Source organism: Salvelinus sp. IW2-2015, linkage group LG33 (assembly GCF_002910315.2).
Source record: "Salvelinus sp. IW2-2015 linkage group LG33, ASM291031v2, whole genome shotgun sequence".
NCBI lineage: Eukaryota > Metazoa > Chordata > Actinopteri > Salmoniformes > Salmonidae > Salvelinus > Salvelinus sp. IW2-2015.
Genome location: NC_036872.1, coordinates 28,087,962 through 28,112,353, shown reverse-complemented (window position 1 = coordinate 28,112,353; position 24,392 = coordinate 28,087,962). Strand labels below are relative to the sequence as shown.

The window sequence follows — 24,392 nt, the reverse complement described above, 5'->3', positions numbered from 1 at the left end:
CAAGCTGAGCAGACAGATTCTCAGAAGTGTGATCATACAGTGAGAGCCGACCACTGTGACTTCCATTTGCATCCTGCACGAAACCCAAGACGTCATGCCTATGAAATCCTGCCGTTCTCCTAGACGTCATGTCTATGAAACCCTGCCGTTCTCCTAGACGTCATGTCTATGAAACCCTGCCCGTTCTCCTAGACGTCATGTCTATGAAACCGCGCCGTTCTCCTAGACGTCATGTCTATGAAACCCTGCCCTTTCTCCTAGACGTCATGTCTATGAAACCCTGCCGTTCTCCTAGAGTCATGCTATGAAACCCTGCCGTTCTCCTAGAGTCATGCTATAGAAACCTGCCCGTTCTCCTAGAGCGTCATGCCTATGAAACCCCTGCCGTTCTCTCTCTAGAGCGTCATGTCTATGAAACCCTGCCCGTTCTCCTAGAGGTCATGTCTATGAAACCCTGCCCGTTCTCCTAGACGTCATGCCTATGAAACCCTGCCCGTTCTCCTAGAGGTCATGCCTATGAAACCCTGCCCGTTCTCCTAGAGGTCATGCCTATGAAACCCTCCCGTTCTCCTAGAGGTCATGCCTATGAAACCCTGCCCGTTCTCCTAGAGTCAGTCTATGAAACCCTGCCCGTTCTCCATAACGTCATGCCTATGAAACCCTGCCCGTTCTCCTAGACGTCTGTCTATGAAACCCTGCCCGTTCTCCTAGAGGTCATGTCTATGAACCCTGCCCGTTCTCCTAGGTCATGCTATGAAACCCTGCCCGTTCTCCTAGACGTCATGCTATGAAACCTGCCCGTTCTCCAAGACTCATGTCTATGAAACCCTGCCCGTTCTCCTAGAGGTCATGCCTATGAAACCCTGCCCGTTCTCCTAGAGGTCATGCTATGAAAACCCTGCCCGTTCTCTAGACGTCATGTCTATGAACCCTGCCCGTTCTCCTAGAGGTCATGCCTATGAAACCCTGCCCGTTCTCCTAGAGGTCATGTCTATGAAACCCTGCCCGTTCTCCTAGAGGTCATGTCTATGAAACCCTGCCGTTCTCCTAGACGTCATGTCTATGAAACCTGCCCGTTTCTCTAGAGGTCATGTCTATGAAACCCTGCCCGTTCTCCTAGAGGTCATGTCTATGAAACCCTGCCGTTCTTCCTAGACGTCATGTCTATGAAACCCTGCCCGTTCTCCTAGAAGTCATGTCTATGAAACCCTCCGTTCTCCTAGAGGTCATAGCTATGAAACCCTGCCGTTCTCCTAGACGTCATGTCTATGAAACCCTGCCCGTGTCTCCTAGACGTCATGTCTATGAACCCTGCCCGTTCTCCTAGACGTCATGCCTATGAAACCCTGCTGTTCTCCTAGAGGTCATGTCTATGAAACCTGCCGTTCTCCTAGACGTCATGTCTATGAAACTGCCGTTCTCCTAGACGTCATGTCTATGAAACCCTGCCCGTTCTCCTAGACGTCATGTCTATGAAACCCTGCCTGTTCTCCTAGAGTCATGCCTATGAAACCCTGCCGTTCTCCTAGAGGTCATGTCTATGAAACCCTGCCCGTTCTCCTAGAGTCATGTCTATGAAACCCTGCCTGTTCTCCTAGACGTCATGCTATGAAACCCTGCCGTTCTCCTAGACGTCATGTCTATGAAACCCTGCCCTTCTCCTAGACGTCATGCTATGAACCCTGCCCGTTCTCCTAGACGTCATGTCTATGAAACCCTGCCCGTTCTCCTAGAGGTCATGTCTATGAAACCCTGCCCGTTCTCCTAGAAGCGTCATGCTATGAAACCCTGCCTGTTCTCCTAGAGGTCATGCCTATGAAACCCTGCCCGTTCTCCTAGAGGTCATGTCTATGAAACCCTGCCCGTTCTCCTAGAGTCATGTCTATGAAACCCTGCCCGTTCTCCTAGAGGTCATGTCTATGAAACCCTCCCGTTCTCCTAGAGGTCATGTCTATGAAACCCTGCCCGTTCTCCAGACGTCATGTCTATGAAACCCTGCCCGTTCTCCTAGAGTCATGTCTATGAAACCCTGCCCGTTCTCCAGACGTCATGTCTATGAAACCCTGCCCGTTCTCCTAGAGTCATGTCTATGAAACCCTGCCCGTTCTCCTAGACGTCATGCTATGAAACCCTGCCTGTTCTCCTAGACGTCATGTCTATGAAACCCTGCCTGTTCTCCTAGACGTCATGTCTATGAAACCCTGCCGTTCTCCTAGAGTCATGTCTATGAACCCTGCCCGTTCTCCTAGACGTCATGTCTATGAAACCCTGCCTGTTCTCCTAGAGGTCATGTCTATGAAACCCTGCCCGTTCTCCTAGAGGTCATGTCTATGAAACCCTGCCCGTTCTCCTAGACGTCATGTCTATGAAACCCTGCCTGTTCTCCTAGACGTCATGCCTATGAAACCCTGCCCGTTCTCCTAGAGTCATGTCTATGAAACCCTGCCCGTTCTCCTAGACGTCATGCTATGAAACCCTGCCCGTTCTCCTAGACGTCATGTCTATGAAACCTGCCCGTTCTCCTGACGTCATGTCTATGAAACCCTGCCCGTTCTCCTAGAGTCATGCTATGAAACCCTGCCCGTTCTCCTAGAGGTCATGTCTATGAACCCTGCCGTTCTCCTAGACGTCATGCTATGAAACCCTGCCCGTTCTCCTAGAGGTCATGTCTATGAAACCCTGCCGTTCTCCTAGAGTCATGTCTATGAAACCCTGCCCGTTTCTCCTAGAGTCATGTCTATGAAACCCTGCCTGTTCTCCTAGACGTCATGCTATGAAACCCTGCCCGTTCTCCTAGAGTCATGTCTATGAAACCCTGCCTTTCTCCAGACGTCATGTCTATGAAACCCTGCCCGTTCTCCTAGAGGTCATGTCTATGAAACCCTGCCCGTTCTCCTAGACGTCATGTCTATGAAACCCTGCCGTTCTCCTAGAGGTCTGCTATGAACCTGCCGTTCTCCTAGAGTCATGCTATGAAACCCTGCCCGTTCTCCTAGAGGTCATGTCTATGAAACCCTGCCTTTCTCCTAGAGGTCATGTCTATGAAACCCTGCCCGTTCTCCTAGAGTCATGTCTATGAAACCCTGCCCGTTCTCCTAGACGTCATGCTATGAAACCCTGCCCGTTCTCCTAGAGGTCATGTCTATGAAACCCTGCCTGTCTCCAGAGGTCATGTCTATGAAACCCTGCCCGTTCTCCTAGACGTCATATGCTATGAAACCCTGCCCGTTCTCCTAGAGGTCATGTCTATGAAACCCTGCCGTTCTCCTAAGGTCATGCTATGAAACCCTGCCCGTTCTCCTAGACGTCATGTCTATGAAACCCTGCCCGTTCTCCTAGACGTCATCTATGAAACCCTGCCGTTCTCCTAGACGTCATGCTATGAAACCCTGCCGTTCTCCTAGACGTCATGTCTATGAAACCCTGCCCGTTCTCCTAGACGTCATGCTATGAAACCCTGCCCGTTCTCCTAGAGGTCATGTCTATGAAACCCTGCCGTTCTCCTAGAGGTCATGTCTATGAAACCCTGCCCGTTCTCCTAGACGGCATGTCTATGAAACCCTGCCGTTCTCCTAGACGTCATGTCTATGAAACCCTGCCCGTTCTCCTAGACGTCATGCTATGAAACCCTGCCCGTTCTCCTAGACGTCATGTCTATGAAACCCTGCCCGTTCTCCTAGAGGTCATGTCTATGAAACCCTGCCCGTTCTCCTAGACGTCATGCTATGAAACCCTGCCCGTTCTCCTAGACGTCATGCTATGAAACCCTGCCCGTTCTCCTAGAGTCATGTCTATGAAACCCTGCCCGTTCTCCTAGAGTCATGTCTATGAAACCCTGCCGTTCTCCTAGACGTCATTGCTATGAAACCCTGCCCGTTCTCCTAGACGTCATGTCATGAAACCCTGCCCGTTCTCCTAGGTCATGCTATGAAACCCTGCCCGTTCTCCTAGAGTCATGTCTATGAAACCCTGCCCTCTCCTAGAGTCATGTCTATGAAACCCTGCCCGTTCTCCTAGCGTCATTGCTATGAAACCCTGCCCGTTCTCCTAGACGTCATGTCTATGAAACCCTGCCCGTTCTCCTAGAGTCATGTCTATGAAACCCTGCCCGTTCTCCTAGAGTCATGTCTATGAAACCCTGCCCGTTCTCCTAGGAGTCATGCTATGAAACCTGCCCGTTCTCCTAGCGTCAGTGCTATGAAACCCTGCCCGTTCTCCTAGACGTCATGTCTATGAAACCCTGCCCGTTCTCCTAGACGTCATGTCTATGAAACCCTGCCCGTTCTCCTAGACGTCATGTCTATGAAACCCTGCCCGTTCTCCTAGACGTCATGTCTATGAAACCCTGCCCTTCTCCTAGACGTCATGTCTATGAAACCCTGCCCGTTCTCCTAAAGTCATGTCTATGAAACCCTGCCTGTTCTCCTAGACGTCATGTCTATGAAACCCTGCCCGTTCTCCTAGAGGTCATGTCTATGAAACCCTGCCCGTTCTCCTAGACGTCATGTCTATGAAACCCTGCCCGTCTCCTAGAGGTCATGTCTATGAAACCCTGCCTGTTCTCCTAGAGTCATGTCTATGAAACCCTGCCCGTTCTCCTAGAGGTCATGTCTATGAAACCCTGCCTGTTCTCCTAGACGTCATGTCTATGAAACCCTGCCCGTTCTCCTAGAGTCATGTCTATGAAACCCTGCGTTCTCTAGAGGTCATGTCTATGAAACCCTGCCGTTCTCCTAGACGTCATGTCTATGAAACCCTGGCCGTTCCCTAGACGTCATGTCTATGAAACCCTGCCCGTTCTCCTAGACGTCATGCTATAAACCCTGCCGTTCTCCTAGAGTCATGTCTATGAAACCCTGCCCGTTCTCCTAGAGGTCATGTCTATGAAACCCTGCCCGTTCTCCTAGAACGTCATGTCTATGAAACCCTGCCCGTTCTCCATAGACGTCATGTCTATGAAACCCTGCCGTTTCCTAGACGTCATGTCCTATGAACCCTGCCCGTTCCCAGACGTCATGCTATGAAACCCTGCCCGTTCCCAGATCATGTCTATGAACCTGCCCGTTCTCCTAGAGTCATGCCTATGAAACCCTGCCGTTCTCCAGAGGTCATGTCTATGAAAAACCTGCCCGTTCTCCAGACGGTCATGTCTATGAAACCCTCCCGTTCTCCAGAGACGTCATGTCTATGAAACCCTGCCCGTTCTCCAGACGTCATGTCTATGAAACCCTGCCCGTTCTCCTAGACGTCATGTCTATGAAACCCTGCCCGTTCTCCAAGACGTCATGCCTTAGAAACCCTGCCGTTCTAGAGTCATGCCTATGAAACCTGCCTCTCCTAGACGTCATGTCTATGAAACCCTGCCCGTTCTCCTAGACGTCATGTCTATGAAACCCTGCCCGTCTCCTGATGCCATAAACCCTGCTCTAGACGTCATGTCTATGAAACCCTGCCCGTTTCTCGCTAGACGTCCATGTCCTAATGAAACCCTGCCCGTTCTCCTAGACGTCATGTCTATGAAACCCTGCCCGTTCTCCTAGACGTCATGTCTATGGAAACCCTGCCCGTTCTCCTAGACGGTCATGTCTATGAAACCCTGCCCGTTCTCCAGACGTCATGTCTATGAAACCCTGCCTGTTCTCCTAGGACGTCATGCCCTAGAAACCCCTGCCCGTTCTCCTTAGACGCATGCTATGAACCCTGCTGTTCTCCTAGAGAGTGTCGATGCACTTGAAACCCTGCCCGCTTTCTCCTAGACGTCATGCTAGAAAGCCCTGCCCGGGTCTCCCTAGACTTTAGTCTATGACAATGCTCCACGTGGTATGGTTAGGAATTCAATAACTATTCGCAATCACAGATTACGCTGTGGGTTTGCTTAGTCTTGGTACTCAAACCTGTGCCACCTCAGCTCGCACCGAGGTATGCGTGGTCTGAATATGATTTCCTCTGGAGGGGGTTTTATTCGTAACAATAGGAAAGGGCTGTTCCATGATGCCAGATCATGTCTGTGCTCACGGGGGCGGGCCAATGACTTAGTTAAACATTAAAGGGAATACAATTCTCTCACATTAAAGGTTTAACATCACATCATTTCACAAATAGTTTCATCTTTACTCAATAATTTTATACAAGAATTAGATGCAAATCTCTTAACTGAGGAACCTGTATTAARAGAGTTAGGGTYATGTGGCTATATTGTTTTTCATGAGGTCACAAACATGAAACAAAACGGACAGTGTCGTAGCTGGCTTCTCCACCGACCATTTAAACAATATCCAAAATATGGATATTGTTCAGTTCTCAAGTTCTGTGATGTAGTAGAAGTTCTATTGTGAAACTCTCTCCATACTGAGTGGCCAGGGGGAGAGAGTATCCGCCAGGAATTTACGATCTGAGATAACAGAACCTGGGTGTAGGAGAGAGGGGGAAGCCACGATCTATACCCAGAAAGGGCCACGTCATGACACTGTTTTAGAGAAAGTTTCCTGCAATTCTATGCATTTTGCAATGGCTAATCTGCTCAAACACAATAACAAAATATATTCTTCTAAATTCATTGTTTTGGGAATTTTCAATTCTCCCTGACTGTCTCATTTTCATTTTGGGAATTTTTTGTTGTCAAAGACTAATTTAAACGTTAAGAAAAATGTTAGATTTGTCACATCCATAGTTGCAATTTCTGGACTGGAGAACCGTGGGAACATTCAGGCAGACAAAAAGGAGAGTGAGATTCTGGCAGACGCGGAGAGAAATAATCATTTCCTTCCCCAACTCTGTTCATTCCTGTAAAGCATTTSGTTTCAGTCTTTTCTCTCTATTCTTGTTAGAGCTGAGATGGTTTCAGTCTTTTCTCTATTCCTGTAGAGCTGAGATGTTTGTTTTTGTTGCTCATTTGGGTCTCAAGCAAAAAAGTTAAAATAAGGGTTAATGTCCCACTGGGTAAAAAAACACTCAGCTGTTTCGTCCCATAACTCCTCTAGAAGAACTACAATAACAAATGTAGGTTCTACCAGGAATTAATAATACTACAGTACAGTTCACTTTGTGAGGATTGTGTTTGTTTTTACAAGGCTGTCTCCCAAATGGCACCCTATGTATTCCCTTGACTAGAACCTTAAGGGGCCCGGTCAAAGGTAGTGCACTACAATGGCAATAGAGTGCCAATTGGAACTTAGCCTAGATGATCCTCTGGTAATGATAATTAATCTTATTACCATGTATTAACTTACAGGACCACAGTAAAAGAATGTTCGATATAATCTCAAGTCTCCCCTCTTTTTCATACTTGTGGTTTGGCAWTCGTTACCACAGGCGGTCCGGGTCACGAAGCCCAACATCCCTGAGAGCATTCGCAGGAACTATGAGATGATGTGAGTAGAAAATTTGGCTGTAGAACACTGAAACTTTCCATATTCCCTGAACCCCCAACCCCCTGCTGTGTGTTCTTTATATGGGTCGTTCTACAGAAGCGGTATAAATTGGGGGTTGGAAAGAAAGTCATTTTGGGAGAAATATGATACAAATCTTTCAGCACACATGTCTTCCAACATATGTCTGGTAGACATACACTCAGTGGCCAGTTTATTATGTACACCCATCTAGTACCGGATCGGACCCCCCCCCTGCCTCCAGAACGGCGTGAATGTTTCGGGGCATGCATTCTACAAGTTTGAAACGTTCCACAGGGGTGTTGGTACATGCTGACGCGATGGCATCACACAGTTGCTTCAGATTTTATGGCGGTACACCACTGCCATCAGCCTGTACAGTTGACATCATGCAGGATGGGGCCATGGACGGCCATCTGCATGATGCAACAGGAAACGGAATTCGTCGGACCTGGCAATGTTTTTCCACTCCTCAATTGTCCAGTGTAGGTGATTGCGTGCCCACTGGAGACTTCTTCTTGATAAGAGTGGAACCCTGTGTGGTCGTCTGCTGCAATAGCCGATCCGTGACAAAGATCGACGAGTTATGTGTTCAGAGATGCCGTTCTGTACACCACTGTTGTACTGTGCCTTTATTTGTGTGTTTGTGGCCCGCCTGTTAGCTTGCGCGATTCTTGCCATTCTCCTTCGACCTCTCTCATCAACGAGCTGTTTGCGCCACCAGAGGACTGCCGCAGACTAGTTATTTTTTGTTTGTCGCACCGTTCTCGGTAACCTCTATACACTAGTGCATGAAAAGCCCAGTAGGGCGGCCGTTTCTTAGATACTGGCTCCGGCGTGCCTGGCACCAACAATCATACCACGCTCAGTCGCTTAGGTCACTCGTTTTGCCCATTGTAACGTTAAATCGAACAGTAACTGAATGCATCGATGCCTGTCTGCCTGCTTTATATAGCAAGCCATGGCCACGTGACTCACTCTATTGGAGTGATCCATTTTCATGACCGMGGTTGTGTACCTAAATAAACTGTCCGGTGACTGTATATACTACTCACACACTGTTTGTATTGCATATTTAAATATTTACCTGAATTTAAAACCTTAAATTGTATTTGCATACCACATTTTTAAACATACATTTTTTTTACCTGGTTTTCAAAACCTTTAAATTGAATTTAGAGAAATATAAACTATTGTTCTCTGGAAAATGTTCAATGTTGATTGTATGAATCTAAAACTTGTTGATAGATGTTTAAATTATCACTTTACCGATCTTTATTTTGGCAAAATAACAGGCGTTTCGGTGTCGTGTCAATCATAGAGATAAATAAAGGATTCTAGATGGAAATAACTCATTTTGGTATAGACATTATCATTGAGAGCTTCCACCATTTAAAATTAGTCAACTGGGTGGGGATTCCTATGGGTTGAAGCAATGTTCCCTCTAAGCTGTGTGCAGCTCCCCTCGGACTGCCACTCAGAAGAAATATGAGCCCTGAAGGACAAGTGGATAAACAGGTTAATGTCAAGCCCTGCATGTTTTTTTCCCAAAAGTCTCATGGAATGTAGTCATTTAACACCACACATTGGCTGCTACTGTAGGCTGAATGACGAAGGCCTTGAGGGCSATACGTAAAGCTTATTAAAGATCAGTGATACTATCAAGAGCAGTGTGCAGGTTCCTTCTCGTTTTTATCACCTTATCCAACTGTTATCATGTACCTGCAAAAAAGGTAGCTCAGATGTGCGAGTGCCTTTATGAATCTTGAGCTGTTAAAATGTTATGGGATGCATTTTTCTCCATTGTTTTTGATGGTAGGCCACTCTGGTAGGCCTATATTGTGATCAAATAGCCACCGTTACCTACTTGGCCACTGTTAAAATCAACTTAAAGTGGGTACAGCCTCAGTGTTCACAGTAAATGCTGGAAGTTGCACAGAATTTTCACAATGTTCAAGTTTGCGCTCAGCAGACCTGAAATTTGCCAAAAATTTGAGGGAACATTGGTTGGGAGTGATCAGCCAATGACCAGAGAGCATTGTCTTCAAATTGGGTTGCCTATGGTTTGTAAACCAGACTAAGATAATATCCAGGACCCAAGACCAATATTTATACCAGGACATGGGTCCCAAGATCCAGACCCAGTGAGTTGACAATGACAAGTTAATAAAGACAGAATGTTGGGGTCTCAAGTGGTCCCTTCAATTGTAAGAAACTCAAGTAGAGTAAAGTACAGTAGGGTACATTAGAATAGGGTGCGGTAGAGCACAGTACAGTAGTGAACAGTACAGTATAGCACATTATAGACATCTATGTTTTGGACAAATAGACGTTAATGTTTGGGCTCTTGAAGAGCTGGAGGAACTTTGCTGGCTATGCATGTCAATACCCTACAGTTTTTCCTGGAGTGAGCACTTGTCCACTACCCACATGGTGGTCCTCTAGACAATTCTGTGCTTCCAACTTTGTGGCAACAGTTTGGGGAAGCCCCCTTCCTGTTTCAGTATGACAATGCCCCCGTGCACAAAGCGAGATTCATGCAGAAATTGTTTGTCGAGATCGGTGTGGAAGAACTTGACTGGCCTGCACAGAGCCCTGATCTCAACCCCATCGAACACCTTTGGGATGAATTGGAACGCCGACTGAGAGTCAGGCCTTATCGCCCAACATTAGTGCCCAACCTCACTAATGCTCTTGTGGCTGAATGGAAGCAAGTCCCCGTAGCAATGTTCAAACATCTAGTAGAAAGCCTTAACAGAAGAGTGGAGACTGTTATAGCAGCAAAGTGGGACCAACTCCATGTTAATGCCCATGATTTTGGAATGAGATGTTCGAGGAGCAGGTGTCCACATACTTTTGGTCATGTAATGTATTTGTAGGGTGGTAGCTCAAGGCACATTCTACACTCTTTTAGTGTGTGTTTTGGTAGTGATATCAAAAGTGGGGCAGCATTTTTCAGAGAAATATGTTTTAAACTACCAATTAGATCAGTATCTTTCAGTGTAATAATAGAACTCAATATTTTCTATTGAAATAATAGTGTTAAGAACATACAAATCATTCATTGCTAAAGTTTAGTAGTCATGGTTTGGGACAGCCACCTTTCAAGTGAAATAGATGTATGAACAATACCTTTGTACTATATTAATTTAACAATATGTTTGTTATTGCCTTGGATTAGAACATATGCCTTTTATAGTTTTTTGGGGGGGTGAGACAGCAATTTACARCACTTCTGTAGAATCACCCATATATGTTCTCCCGGACCTAGGCTGTGTCACAAATTGCACCATATTCCCTAAATAGTGCACTACTTCTGACCAGTGCACTACATAGGGAATAGGGATGCAGACCCAAAGTAAGTGGATCTGTCTGCTGGTTCATGGCTCTGTCTGCTCTCCACTTACATCTGGAAGACTTTAGTGATGGACTGTTGATGCTGTTTATTCATGGTGTTGAGTTAACATGTTGTTGCACAACACTCACCACACTCCACACTCACCACACTCATCATTCCCTAGGATATTCTAGGAAATTATAGAACCACTGCATGTTGTGGGACTGGAGAAAGATGTTAACCAGATGTTGGCACGCGCTGTAATCTGTGTTTGTGTGTGGGTTTAGGGAGGCTGAGAAGACAAAGCTGCTGATTTCTGCTCAGACTCAGAAGGTGGTGGAGAAGGAGGCGGAGACAGAGCGAAAGAGGGCTGTGATTGGTGAGTCATGGGTGACACTAACGCACTATAACCTTATATTTACACTGACAAAATATTAAACTGACATTTACAATAATACACTGACATTTTATAAACAAATGAGAATTTTTAAGAGGGGTTCAGACAGTTCTCTCGCTAAAATCACAGAATATAAGGTTAATTTCCTGTCTCCATGTGCTGCTCTACAGAGGCAGAGAAGGTGGCTCAAGTGGCGGAAATCAAGTTTAGCCAGAAAGTCATGGAGAAAGAAACAGAGAAAACTATCTCTGAAATTGAAGGTGTGTATATCTGGCAAATTATAATAACTGTATATTTATCATTAGGCCAATGGCCAGTGAAATAGCATGCTTGTACAACGGGGGTTTTAGGATGCGCTACATTTTTGTCCTTGGCTCTGGCTCTATGAGTCATGATGGTAGAAAAAGCAGTTCCCTGAGGACTGACTGACTGAGTGTGGAAGCTCAGAGCTTAGATGAAATACATTTAAACAGGGTTTCTTATACTATGGGTCGGGACCCAAAGTGGGACATGGGCATGTAAAAGGTGGGTCGTGAGTTAGGAGAATACATCTATAATTACACTATTTTTTTGTTTAATTTCACCTTTATTTAACCAGGTAGGCTAATTGAGAACAAATTCTCATTTACAACTGCGACATGTCCAAGATAAAGCAAAGCAGTTCGACACATGGAATAAACAAACATACAGTCAATAATACAGTAGAAAAAGTCTATATACAGTCTGTGCAAATGAGGTAGGATAGGGGAGATAAGGTAATAAATAGGCCATGGTGGCGAAGTAATTACAATATAGCAATTAAACACTGGAATGGTAGATAAGATGAATATGCATGTAGAGATACTGGGGTGCAAAGGAGCAAGATAAATAAATAAATGCAGTATGGGGATGAGGTAGTTGGATGGGCTATTTACAGGTGCAGGGATCTGTGAGCTGCTCTGACAGCTGGTGCTTAAAGCTAGTGAGGGAGATATGAGTCTCCAGCTTCAGTGATTTTTGCAGTTCGTTCCAGTCATTGGCAGCAGAGAACTGGAAGGAAAGGCGGCCAAAGGAAGAATTGGCTTTGGGGGTGACCAGTGAGATATACCTGCTGGAATGCGTGCTACGGGTGGGTGCTGCTATGGTGACCAGTGAGCTGAGATAAGGCGGGGCTTTACCTAGCAGAGACAACCTGAGATGACCTAGAGCCAGTGGGTTTGGCGACGAGTATGAAGCAAGGGCCAGCCAACGAGAGCGTACAGGTCGCAGTGGTGGGTAGTATATGGGGCTTTAGTGACAAAACGGATGGCACTGTGATAGACTGTATCCAATTTGTTGAGTAGAGTGTTAGATTCTATTTTGTTAATGACTTCGCCAAAGTCGAGGATCGGTAGGATGGTCAGTTTTACGAGGGTATGTTTGGCAGCATGAGTGAAGGATCCTTTGTTGCGAAATAGGAAGCCAATCTAGATTTAATTTTGGATTGGAGATGCTTAATGTGAGTCTGGAAAGAGAGTTTACAGTCTAACCAGACACCTAGGTCTTTGTAGTTGTCCACATTTTCTAAGTCAGAACCGTCCAGAGTAGTGATTCTGGATGTGCGGGCAGCGGTCAGTTGAAGAGCATGCATTTAGTTTTACTTGCATTTAAGAGCAGTTGGAGGCCACGGAAGGAGAGTTGTATGGCATTGAAGCTCGCCTGGAGGTTAGTTAACACAGTGTCCAAAGAAGGGCCAGAGGTATACAGAATGGCGTCGTCTGCGACATCATTGATGTATACAGAGAAGGGAGTCGGCCCGAGAATTGAACCCTGGGGCACCCCCATAGAGACTGCCAGAGGTCCGGACAACCAGGCGAGGCAGTCATTTGAGAAACCAAGGCTGTTGAGTCTGCCGATAAGAATGTGGTGATTGACAGAGTCGAAAGCCTTGGCCAGGTCGATGAATACAGCTGCACAGTATTGTGTCTTATCAATGGCGGTTATGATATCGTTTAGGACCTTGAGCGTGGCTGAGGTGCACCCATGACCAGCTCTGAAACCAGATTGCATAGCGGAGAAGGTACGGTGGGATTCGAAGTGGTCGGTAATCTGTTTGTTAACTTGGCTTTCGAAGACCTTAGAAAGGCAGGGTAGGATAGATATAGGGCTGTAGCAGTTTGGGTCTAGAGTGTCTAGTAATAGGGGTTGCAACAATTTCGACAGATCATTTTAGAAAGAGAGGGTCCAGATTGTCTAGCCCGGCTGATTTGTAGGGGTCCAGATTTTTAAGCTCTTTCAGAACATCAGCTATCTGGATTTGGGTGAAGGAGAAATGGGGGAGGCTTGGACGAGTTGCTGTGGGGGGTGCAGAGCTTTTGATCGGGGTAGGGGTAGCCAGGTGGAAAGCATGGCCAGCCGTAGAAAAATGCTTATTGAAATTCTCAATTATAGTGGATTTATCGGTGGTGACAGTGTTTCCTAGCCTCAGTGCAGTGGGCAGCTGGGAGGAGGTGCTCTTATTCTCCATGGACTCTACAATGTCCCAGAACTTTTTTGAGTTTGTGCTACAGGATGCACATTTCTGCTTGAAAAAGCTAGCCTTAGCTTTCCTAACTGCCTGTGTATATTGGTTCCTAACTTCCCTGAAAAGTTGCATATCACGTTGGCAATTCGATGCTAATGCAGAACGCCACAGGATGTTTTTGTGCTGGTCAAGGGCAGTCAGGTCTGGAGAGAACCAAGGGCTATATCTGTTCCTGGTTCAACATTTTTTGAATGGGGCATGCTTATTTAAGATGGTGAGGAAGGCACTTTTGAAGAATAACCAGGCATCCTCTATTGACGGGATGAGGTCAATATCCTTCCAGGATACCCGGGCCAGGTCGATTAGAAAGGCCTGCTCGCTGAAGTGTTTTAGGGAGCGTTTGACAGTGATGAGGGGTGGTCGTTTGACCACAGACCCATTACGGATGCAGGAAATGAGGCAGTGATCGCTGAGATCTTGGTTGAAAACAGCAGAGGTGTCTTTGGAGTGCAAATTGGTTAGGATGATATCTATGAGGGTGCCCGTCTTTCAGGATTTGGGGTTGTACCTGGTGGGTTCATTGATCATTTGTGTGGGATTGAGTGCATCGAGCTTAGATTGTAGGATGGTCGGGTGTTAATAACTTCTTTGGGATAGGGGGCGGTATTTTGACGTCCGGATGAAAAGCGTGCCCAAAGTAAACTGCCTGCTACTCAGGCCCAGAAGCTAGGATATGCATATAATTGGTAGATTTGGATAGAAAACACTCTAAAGTTTTTAGAACTGTTAAAATAATGTCTGTCAGTATAACATAACTGAAATGGCAGGCGAAACCCCGAGGACAACCATCCCCCCCAAAAATGTTTTTCATCCTACCACTGATTTCAATGGCTGGCACTTTTATAATATGGCGAAATCGTGCCCGATTGCAGTTCCTAGGGCTTCCGCTAGATGTCAACAGTCTTTAGAAAGAGTTTCAGGCTGGTTTTTGGAAAAATGAGGGAGAAGTAGTTTTTCTAAGGGCTCCCATTTTGGCTGTAGTGTTTCCATGCGCATGGCCGAGAGAGCGCGTTCTTTTTGTTTATCTCCGGTAAAGACAATAACGATTCTCCGTCTTAAATTTGATTGTTTATTGTGTATTAGGGTACCTAAGGCTTTATTATAAACGTTGATTGACTTGTTTGGATAAGTTTATTGGTAACGTTTGGGATTCATTTTGTATGCATTTTGACCGATGGAAACCAAGTGGATTATTGACTGAAGCGCGCCAGCTAAACTGAGTTTTTATGGATATAAAGAAGAAATTTATCGAACAAAAGGACCATTTGTAATGTAACTGAGACCTTTTTGAGTGCCAACAGAAGAAGATCTTCAAAGGTAAGGCATATATTATATCGCTATTTCTGACTTTCGTGTCTCAACTCCCTGGTTGAAAATGATTTGTTATGCATTTGTGTGCTGGATGCTGTCCTCAGATAATCGCATGGTTTGCTTTCACCGTAAAGCCTTTTTGAAATCTGACACCGTGGCTGGATTCACAACAAGTTAAGCTTTTTTTTATGTATTGCACTTGTGATTTCATGAAAGTTCAATATTTATAGTAATTTAATTTGAATTTGGCGCTCTGCCATTTCACCGGATGTTGGACGCTACCGTCCCACCTATCCCAAAGAATTTTTAAGCATGTCCCAGTTTAGGTTACCTAGCAGCACGAGCTCGTAAGATAGATGGGGGGCAATCAATTCACATATTGTGTCCAGGGCACAGCTGGGGGCAGAGGGTGGTCTATAGCAAGTAGCAACGYTGAGAGACTTGTTTCTGGAATGGTGGATTTTTTAAAGTAGAAGCTCAAATTGTTTGGGCACAGATCCCAATAGCCTGCAGAGTTCTGTTTTACTATCTCTGCAGTAGATTGCAACACCGCCCCCTTTGTTAGTTCTATCTTGTCGGAAAATATTATAGTTAAGGATGGTAATTTCTGGGTTTTTGGTGGACTTCCTAAGCCAGGATTCAGACACGGCTAGGACATCCGGGTTGGCAGAGTGTGCTAAAGCAGTGAATAAAACAAACTTAGAGAGGAGGCTTCTAATGTTAACATGCATGAAACCACGACTTTTACGGTTACAGAAGTCAACAAATGAGGGCACCTTGGGAGTAGGAGTGGAGCTAGGCACTGCAGGGCCTGGATTAGCCTCTACATCACCAGAGTAGGATAAGGATAAGGCTAATGGCCGTCTAGTACGTTCGGAACAGAGAGTCAAAGGAGCAGGTTTCTGGGCGCGATAGAATAGATTCAAGGCAAAATGTACAGACAAATGTATGGTAGGATGTTAGTACATTGGAGGTAAACCTAGGCATTGAGTAATGATGAGAGAGATATTGTCTCTAGAAACATCATTGAAACCAGGTGATGTCAACGCATATGTGGGTGGTGGAACTGAAAGGTTGGATATGGTATAGTGAGCAGGGCTAGAGGCTCTACAGTGAAATAAGACAGTAATCACTAACCAGGACAGTAATGGACAAGGCATATTGATATGAGGGAGAGGCAAGCGTAGCCGAGTGATCATAGGGGTCCAGTGAGTGGTTGGGCTGGCTGGAGACATGGCGATTCAGACAGCTAGCAGGCCGGGGCTAGCAAGCTAGCAGAAGGGCCTTAGAGGGGAGTCTGTTTTAGCCTCCTCGTGCTGTGACGTCGATAGACTAGTCGTGATAGGGTTCCGAGTAGCAGAGGGGTCCAAGTCCAATTGGCAAAATAGGTATAGTGGCCCAAGAAATTGGCCGATGGATCTATTCAGCTAACAGTCCAATATGCTCTAGACAGCTAGCGGGCCGCGGTTAGCAGCTAGCGGGCCGTGGCTAGCAGATGGGCAATCAGGTGACGTAGGGGCAGTTGAGTACTTCCTCGAGCAGGTTACGTTGGTAGTCCAGTCGTGAAGGATCGGCAGGGTTCCGTGCCCCTTACCGGCAGTGGAAGGGGTCCGGATATTGTAGCCCAGGAGTGGCTGATGGGCCTCTTCAGCTAGCCGGGAGAATTGGCCTAGCATGGGCTAGCTCCAGGCTAATTGGTGCTTGCTTCGGGACAGACGTTAGCCAGGAGTTGTCACTCGGATTGCAGCTAGCTAGCTGATTCAGGTGAAAAGGTTCAGAACTTGCGGTAGGAATCCGGAGATATGGAGAGAAAATTGGTTCGGTATGCTCTGGTTTGAGTCGCGTTGTACAAACTGGCAAGAGTTTTCCGAGCTAAAGGTTAGCTGATGACCGCTAGCAGCTAGTAGTTAGTGAGTTGGCTAGTTTCTGTTGGGGGATTCCGGTTCCAAGGTAAATAAAAAATACTTTAGAAAAAACAGATCCACACCACATTGGGTGAGGTGGGTTGCAGGAGAGTATTTTGAAGTTGAGGTTTAGAAAAATATAAAAAAGATATGCGAAGAAAAATCTATATACAGTGTATGGAGGAGTGGGCCAAAATCCCTGCTGCAGTGTGTGCAAACCTGGTCAAGAACTACAGGAAACGTATGATCTCTGTAATTGCAAACAAAGGTTTATGTAAATATTAAGTTCTGCTTTTCTGATGTATCAAATACTTATGTCATGCAATAAAATGCAAATGAATTACTTAAAAATCATACAATGTGATTTTCTGGATTTTTGTTTTAGATTCCGTCTCTCACAGTTGAAGTGTACCTATGATAAAAAATTACAGACCTCTACATGCTTTGTAAGTAGGAAACACTGCCGATTTTGCAGGTTATCAAATACTTGTTCTCCCCACTGTACATGGGACACGACAAGACGAATGACAAAGACGTCTGACCACTACGCCATCTTGGAATGAGGACAATTTGGGTCCTGGGAGGACGGTCAATTGCTCATTTGGGTCTCGAGCTGAAAAAGTTTAAGAACCCCTGATTGAGACATATTCCTGCTTCATCCTGTCTCCTCAGACATAGTTTCCATTTTAACTAGTGTTGGCATTTCCCAAAGCCCAAGGGATTCTTRTTTTCTACACTTTCATTCCAGTTCTCTGCTGCCTGTGACTGGAACGAATTGCAAAAATTCGTTCCAGTTGGAGACTTTTATTTCCCTCACCAACTTTTAAACATCTGCTATCTGAGCAGCTAACCGATCGCTGCAGCTGTACATAGTCCATCTGTAAACAGCCCACCCAATTTACCTACTTCATCCCCTTACTGTTTTTATTTGTTTACTTTTCTGCTCTTTTGCACACCAGTATCTCTACTTGCTCATGATCATCTGATGATTTATCACTCCAGTGTTAATCTGCTAAATTGTAATTATTCGCTCCTATGGCCTATTTATTGCCTACCTCATGCCTTTTGCACACAATGTATATAGACTCATTTTGGGMTTTTTCCTACTGTGTTGACTTGTTTATTGTTTACTCCATGTGCAACTCTGTGTTGTCTGTTCACACTGCTATGCTTTATCTTGGCCAGGTCGCAGTTGCAAATGAGAACTTGTTCTCAACTAGCCTACCTGGTTAAATAAAGGTGAAATAAAAAAATAAAAAAATAGTTTTCTACACTTTATAGCCCTGCTGATGCCTCCTCTCTGACCCACTCCTCTTTGTCTCTGACCTCTAACCCCTGGGTTGCAGACAGAGCTTTCCTGGCCAAGATGAGAGCCAGGGCCGATGCAGAGTTCTACACAGCACAAAGAGCCGCTGAGGCCAATAAGGTGAGAGGAGCATACTGAGAGGAGACAGACGGTTCCCCTTGGCCCTAACCCTTCCATGTTTGCAGATCTGAAGGGTCTGCATAATCAGGGCAGTTAAAGAGCTCTTTGCTCCCACTATATTGCTTCCTCCATGTAGATCTACAAATATCCAAGGGTTAGAGCCAGGGGAATGTAAAAGGGAGTGAATTGGGAGCAGCTGGAACAGTGAGAGAGAACACACTGCCCCTCAGGCTACAATCTAACATCACACTACAGCCAGGCATCCATCACTGCCCCGTCTCTCCCCTCTTTCTCTCACTCCACCCCCTCTTCCTCTCTCTCCCCCTCTCCTCTCTCTTTCTCCTCATCTCTTTCCTTTTCCTATCTCTCTCTGCCTCCCAGTTGAAGCTGACGCCAGAGTACCTGCAGCTGATGAAGTTCCAGGCCATAGCAGCTAACAGTAAGATCTACTTTGGGAGTAAGATCCCCCAGATGTTTGTTGACTCTGGGCCAGGCGCTTCTAAGGCCTCAGCTGCCATGGACGTCCTAGCTGAACAGATCCTGGACCTGGACTGATGGAGAGGGGAGACCCATTCTAGGGCTGGAGCTGTGGAGCTGGGCCCAGGCCAGGCACAAGATGGGGTGGTAGAGGAGCCTTGGGTTTTGTTTTTGTTTATGAATCCCAAATAGCACCTTATTCCCTATATAGTGTACTACTACTTTTGACTACTATTGTGCACTACTACCCATAGGGCTCTTGTCAAAAGTGGTGCACTATATAGGGAATAGGYTGCCATTTGGGATGCAGCCCTGGACCAGGAGGCTTTACTAGCTCTACAACAGACTATCTTGAGAAGACCGTAGGCGAAACAAAGAGATATTGAATGTAACAGTGTAATGTGGTTTGTTTCTGTTGGCTGAATTATCACTTTTTGTTTTTGTGTTGTTTTGTTAATTTCCTCTTGGACCAGGGACATTTAAACATTAACTGAACTTATGCAAGTGTGTGATTACCTTGTTTCTTCATACAGACCTCTCTCCCATAAGAATTGTCTTACTATCTTTACTATCTTGCCAGGGTCTTATCACAACAACAGATGTAACCGATCTTGACTAAACACATAATTGTGCATTTTTTTCTCTCGTGTACATTATCTCTTGTATAGAGTTGTCACGGTGTGATTTCTTCACAGAAAAACAAACAAAAGCTAATGACTTTATTGGAAGGATTTGGTAATGGATTCAATGGTATAATGATCTCAATGGGGTTGTAATGAAAGATACAGCAGCAGCTTTTGTAATTCTGCATTTCACTCACTGGTGCCCTCAGTATTGGAGACAGAGCTCAGTTGGGGTTAATCATTTGTATGTTTTTCACCAGTGCTTAACTAAACTTGTTTGTGAGGCATTTGATTCGTGTACTGTGTATCTATAAAACTGTTCTCTTAATGTAACTGGTTTGCTCTGCGTTAGCTGTGCGAGTGACTACCTGTATAAACTGTTTTAGACTCGCTCAGGTTGACTTGACTGATTATGACTTGAAGGGAACTGTTTTTGCACTCTCACTGATATTAAATTGTGAATGAGCAATCCATAATTTTGTCATTTATACAATAAAATTAGTTTTCCTTTGTAGAGTGACGTTTCTGTGGGTGTTTTCATTGACTTTTTCTTACATTCTTCCTTGACAGATGTGAAAGGGCAAAGACAAACATGTTGAGTCTTGATTGGATTCGGCTACATACCACTACACTGCCTATTGAAAGGCTAGTTCAGATGTGCTTATGTTGTGTAAATTGTGATGATAGATTCACAGCCATTCAGACTATTGCACAACGTTACGGACTGTTTCTGAAGTTCTGAAGATGAGAAGTTACCCAATTTGATGACATAGAGACAACTCCAATTTACACTTGGAAGACGTGGCCTGCAGAAAATAAACAGATAGCATCCTCTGTTAAATTGAACTCTTATTTTAGAGATGTTTGACTCAATTTGTTGTGTAACGTTCAAAATGTAAGGGCTCTATTCAATCTGTTGCGCGATAGTAATGTGAAGGTAATTTCAGATTGAGCCGACATGCAGCGTTTAGTGTGAATGCAGTCTCCACTAATGCGGGAACATGCCTTTAAATTTCAATCACGCTGTAACGCTTAATTTCTGCGATATAGATTGAATAGAGCCCTAAATCCTTAATTTTGATGATGGCTTTATCTGTTAAGAAATTATTTTGCATCAAACAGCATTAGCCTATTGTTTATAATATGTAACACTAAAGTGCCATGACTTCACTGTCATCTTTATGGTACAAGTCTATGTCCAATAGCTAAGCCTAGTTTTATCTCCTAAGTACTACAGTCAAAGAAACAATCACCTATTACAGTTGAAGTCTGAAGTTTACATACACTTAGGTTGGAGTCATTAAAACTCCTTTTTCAACCCCTCCACAAATTTCTTGTTAACAAACTATAGTTTTGGCAAGTCGGTTAGGACATCTACTTTGTGCATGATACAAGTAATTTTTCCAACAATTGTTTACAGATTATTTCACTTATAATTCACTGTGTCACAATTCCAGTGGGTCAGAATTTTACATACATGATGCTGACTGTGCCTTTAAACAGCTTGGAAAATTCCAGAAAATTAAATCATGGCTTTAGAAGCTTCTGGTAGGCTAATTGACATAATTTGAGTCAAAAGGAAGTGTACCTGTGGATGTATTTCAAGGCCTACCTTCAAACTCAGTGCCTCTTTGCTTGACATCATGGGAAATTCAAGAGAAATAAGCCAAGACCCCAGAAAAAAAATTGTAGATCTCCACAAGTCTGGTTCATCCTTGGGGAGTAATTTCCAAACGCCTGAAGGTACCACCACGTTCATCTGTACAAACAATAGRAAGCAAGTATAAACACAATTGGACCACGCAGCCATCATACCGCTCAGGAAGGAGACACATTCTGTCTCCTAGAGATGAATGTACTTTGGTGCGAAAAGTGCAAATCAATCCCAGAACAACAGCAAAGGACCTTGTGAAGATGCTGGAGGAGACTGGTACAAAAGTATCTATATCCACAGTAAAATGAGTCCTATATCGACATAACCCGAAAGGCCACTCATCAAGGAAGAAGCCACTGCTCCAAAACCGCCATAAAAAAGCCAGACTATGGTTTGCAACTGCACATGGGGACAAAGATTGTACTTTTTTTTTTGTCCACTGGTCTGATGAAACAAAAATAGAACTGTTTGGCCATAATGACCATCGTTATGTTTGGAGGAAAAAGGGGGATGCTTGCAAGCCGAAGAACACCATCCCAACCGTGAAGCACGGGGGTGGCAGCATCATGTTGTGGGGGTGCTTTGCTGCATGGGGGACTGGTGCACTTCACAAAATAGATGGCATCATAAGGAACGAAAATTATGTGGATATATTGAGGCAACATCTCAAGACATCAGTCAGGAAGTTAAAGCTTGGTCGCAAATGGGTCTTCCAAATGGACAATGACCCCAAGCATACTTCCAAAGTTGTGGCAAAATGGCTTAAGTTACACAAACCTGACTCAGTTACACCAGCTCTGTCAGAAGGAATGGGCCAAAATTCACCCAACTTATTGTGGGAAGCTTGTGGAAAGCTACCTGACACGTTTGACCCAAGTTAAACAATTTAAAGGCAATGCTATCAAATACTAATTGAGTGTATGTAAACTTCTGACCCACTGGGAATGTGATGAAAGAAATAAAAGCTGAAATAAATAATTCTCTCTACTATTATTCTGACATTTCACATTCTTAAAATAAAGTGGTGATCCTAACTGACCTAAGACAGGGAATTTTTACGAGGATTAAATATCAGGAATTGTGAAAAACTGAGTTTAAATGTATTTGGCTAAGGTGTATGTAAACTTCCGACTTCAACTGTATCTCCTGTGAGAAACACCCTACACTCTTAGAATCGTTTTTTACTAAAAGGGTTCTTGGTGGAGGGATAGTGTTCTACCAATAACAGTTTTCATCTGAAGAAACTTTTTGGGAGACAACAGTTCATTGTAAGGCAAAGGGTTCTACCTAGAACCTTTAACATCCTAACAACCGTTTTTTGGCAGAAAGGGTTCTTTGATTATTCTTTGGAAGGCAAGAATAATTATTTGGTTGGCAAGAAGGGTTCTATAGAACACTTCTGAATCTGAAAAAGCTTTATTTTGTAACTTTTTTCTTTCTTTTAAATAGTGCCTGAGCATTAGTGTTTACCTCTGTGTTTAAACTTTAACATCAGGAGTTTGAGTAATCTGACCAGTTTAAAATGTGAGAATGTTGTAAACTACCTATATGGGAATATTTGTGCATGTATCTGGTATTCCCTTAATAATTTTACATATACAGTACTGACATAGTTGATATCTGTGCCATCAATTCTGTCTTTCAAATTAGTATTTTCAGAGATTTTTTTGAGCAGAGAGTAGAAGAATAGAAGGGAGTATGCATGAAACAGCAGTATATTGTATGGTAGATAGCAAATTGGCCAGTTTTACCTCGTGTTGATATTTCAGTGTAACATTTCCCYTGTTCATTCAGGAGTTAAATTAACACTCAGTGGTGTAAAATAACCCCAGTGTTGGTGTTAATAACCAGAGTTGAGTGTAATTTTTCTTTGTGTCGAGTAAAACAATATTGTCATAAATAGTTTAATTGTGAAGGCTAATAAGGCTGATGGAAACATTCATAGATACCACATTCATAGAAGGTTCTAGGAAGAACCCTTCAAAGATAAAAGGGTTCTTAGTAGAATCGTTCATAGAGGGTTCTAGGAAAAAGGGTTCTAGAACTGTTCATAGAGGATTCTACTAAGTAAAGGGTTCAAGGTAAGACCTTCTACGTAGCATCAAAAGGGGTTCCCCTACGGGGACAAACCGAAGAACCCTAGGGTAATAGCACCATTTTTTCTAAGAGTGTAGATTCCCAGTCAGGTATGAAGTGTGTGCAATCAGAAGTCTGTGACTCTGTTGTGTGGGCAGGACCAGGGTGCCAGTATTCCTGCTTCAGATAGTCTTGTAGAGGGGATTTCAAGCATGATACAGTTCATAGTTTCATTTTAGTTTAGAGAGGACTGACAGAACAAAATAATTTCCAAGTGAAGAAGTAGCATTGGTTTGAATGAAACACATTGGGAACAGACTAGTCTAGTCTACCCCTATTTCACAGAAAATGTGTACATGTCTGCTTGTGACAGATTCGTGGCAACGTTTTTTCTGGATTTGATACATAGCCTACTTAGTCATAACTGTGCAATTGATATGTTTAACTAATACATCCGGTTTGTCAAAGCTAGAAAATGTTTATTTTGTTCTAGCAAGAGAAGGAATGGCCTCCTAAGAAACTATCAAAGTTCTTTACATTTTCCAGATTGACTGACCTTCATGTCTTAAAGTAATGATGGACTGTTGTTTCTCTTTACTTATTTGAGCTGTTCTTGCCATAACATGGACTTGGTCTTTTACCAAATAGGACTATCTTCTGTTTACCACAACTACCTTGTCACAACATAACTGTTTGTCTGAAACGCATTAAGAAGGAAAGATATTCCACAAATTAACTTTTAACAATGCACACCTGTTAATTGAAATGCCAGAAGTGCCACCTCATGAAGCTGGTTGAGAGAATGCCAAGCGTGTGCAAAGCTGTCATCCAGGCAAAGGGTGGCTACTTTGAAGAATCTCAAATATWAACTATATTTTGATTTGTTTAACACTTTTACTACATCATTCCATATGTGTTGTTGCATGGTTTTGTTGTCTTCACTATTATTCTACAATCTAGAAAATACTAAAAGTAAAGAAAAACCCTTGAATGAGTAGGTGTGTCCAAACTTTTGACTGGTACTGTATATCCTCCTAATATTGTACAATTTGTGTTCATTGGCCTGGGCTATTGTTTGTTCGAATTCAAGTCCAGATTGATATCACTTTGTCAGTCAGAGTAGCCACTCATTTCGATCATTGGTGTGGTATTAAAAAAGATTAAAAGGCAGATTTTTTCCAGACCCTGCTAAACATTTTTTTTAATCTATGTGTGGAAATCCTGAAATCGCCTCTGCTCAACTGTAGCCGGTGCCAC

At 44.2% G+C, this 24,392-nt stretch overlaps 1 protein-coding gene across 1 annotated transcript in view; it reads left to right on the top strand.

Annotated features, from left to right (window-relative positions):
- LOC111957769 (erlin-2) overlaps nt 1-19,091 on the top strand; it is a 33,118-nt gene extending 14,027 nt beyond the window's left edge. The window contains exons 8-13 of the mRNA XM_070437075.1: nt 13-26; nt 7,246-7,370; nt 11,013-11,104; nt 11,293-11,382; nt 18,226-18,305; nt 18,687-19,091. Coding sequence (XP_070293176.1) covers nt 13-26; nt 7,246-7,370; nt 11,013-11,104; nt 11,293-11,382; nt 18,226-18,305; nt 18,687-18,860 — 575 coding nt within the window. The 3' untranslated portion in view covers nt 18,861-19,091. The remainder of the gene's footprint in view (nt 1-12; nt 27-7,245; nt 7,371-11,012; nt 11,105-11,292; nt 11,383-18,225; nt 18,306-18,686) is intronic.
- The last annotated feature ends 5,301 nt before the right edge of the window (nt 19,092-24,392 follow it).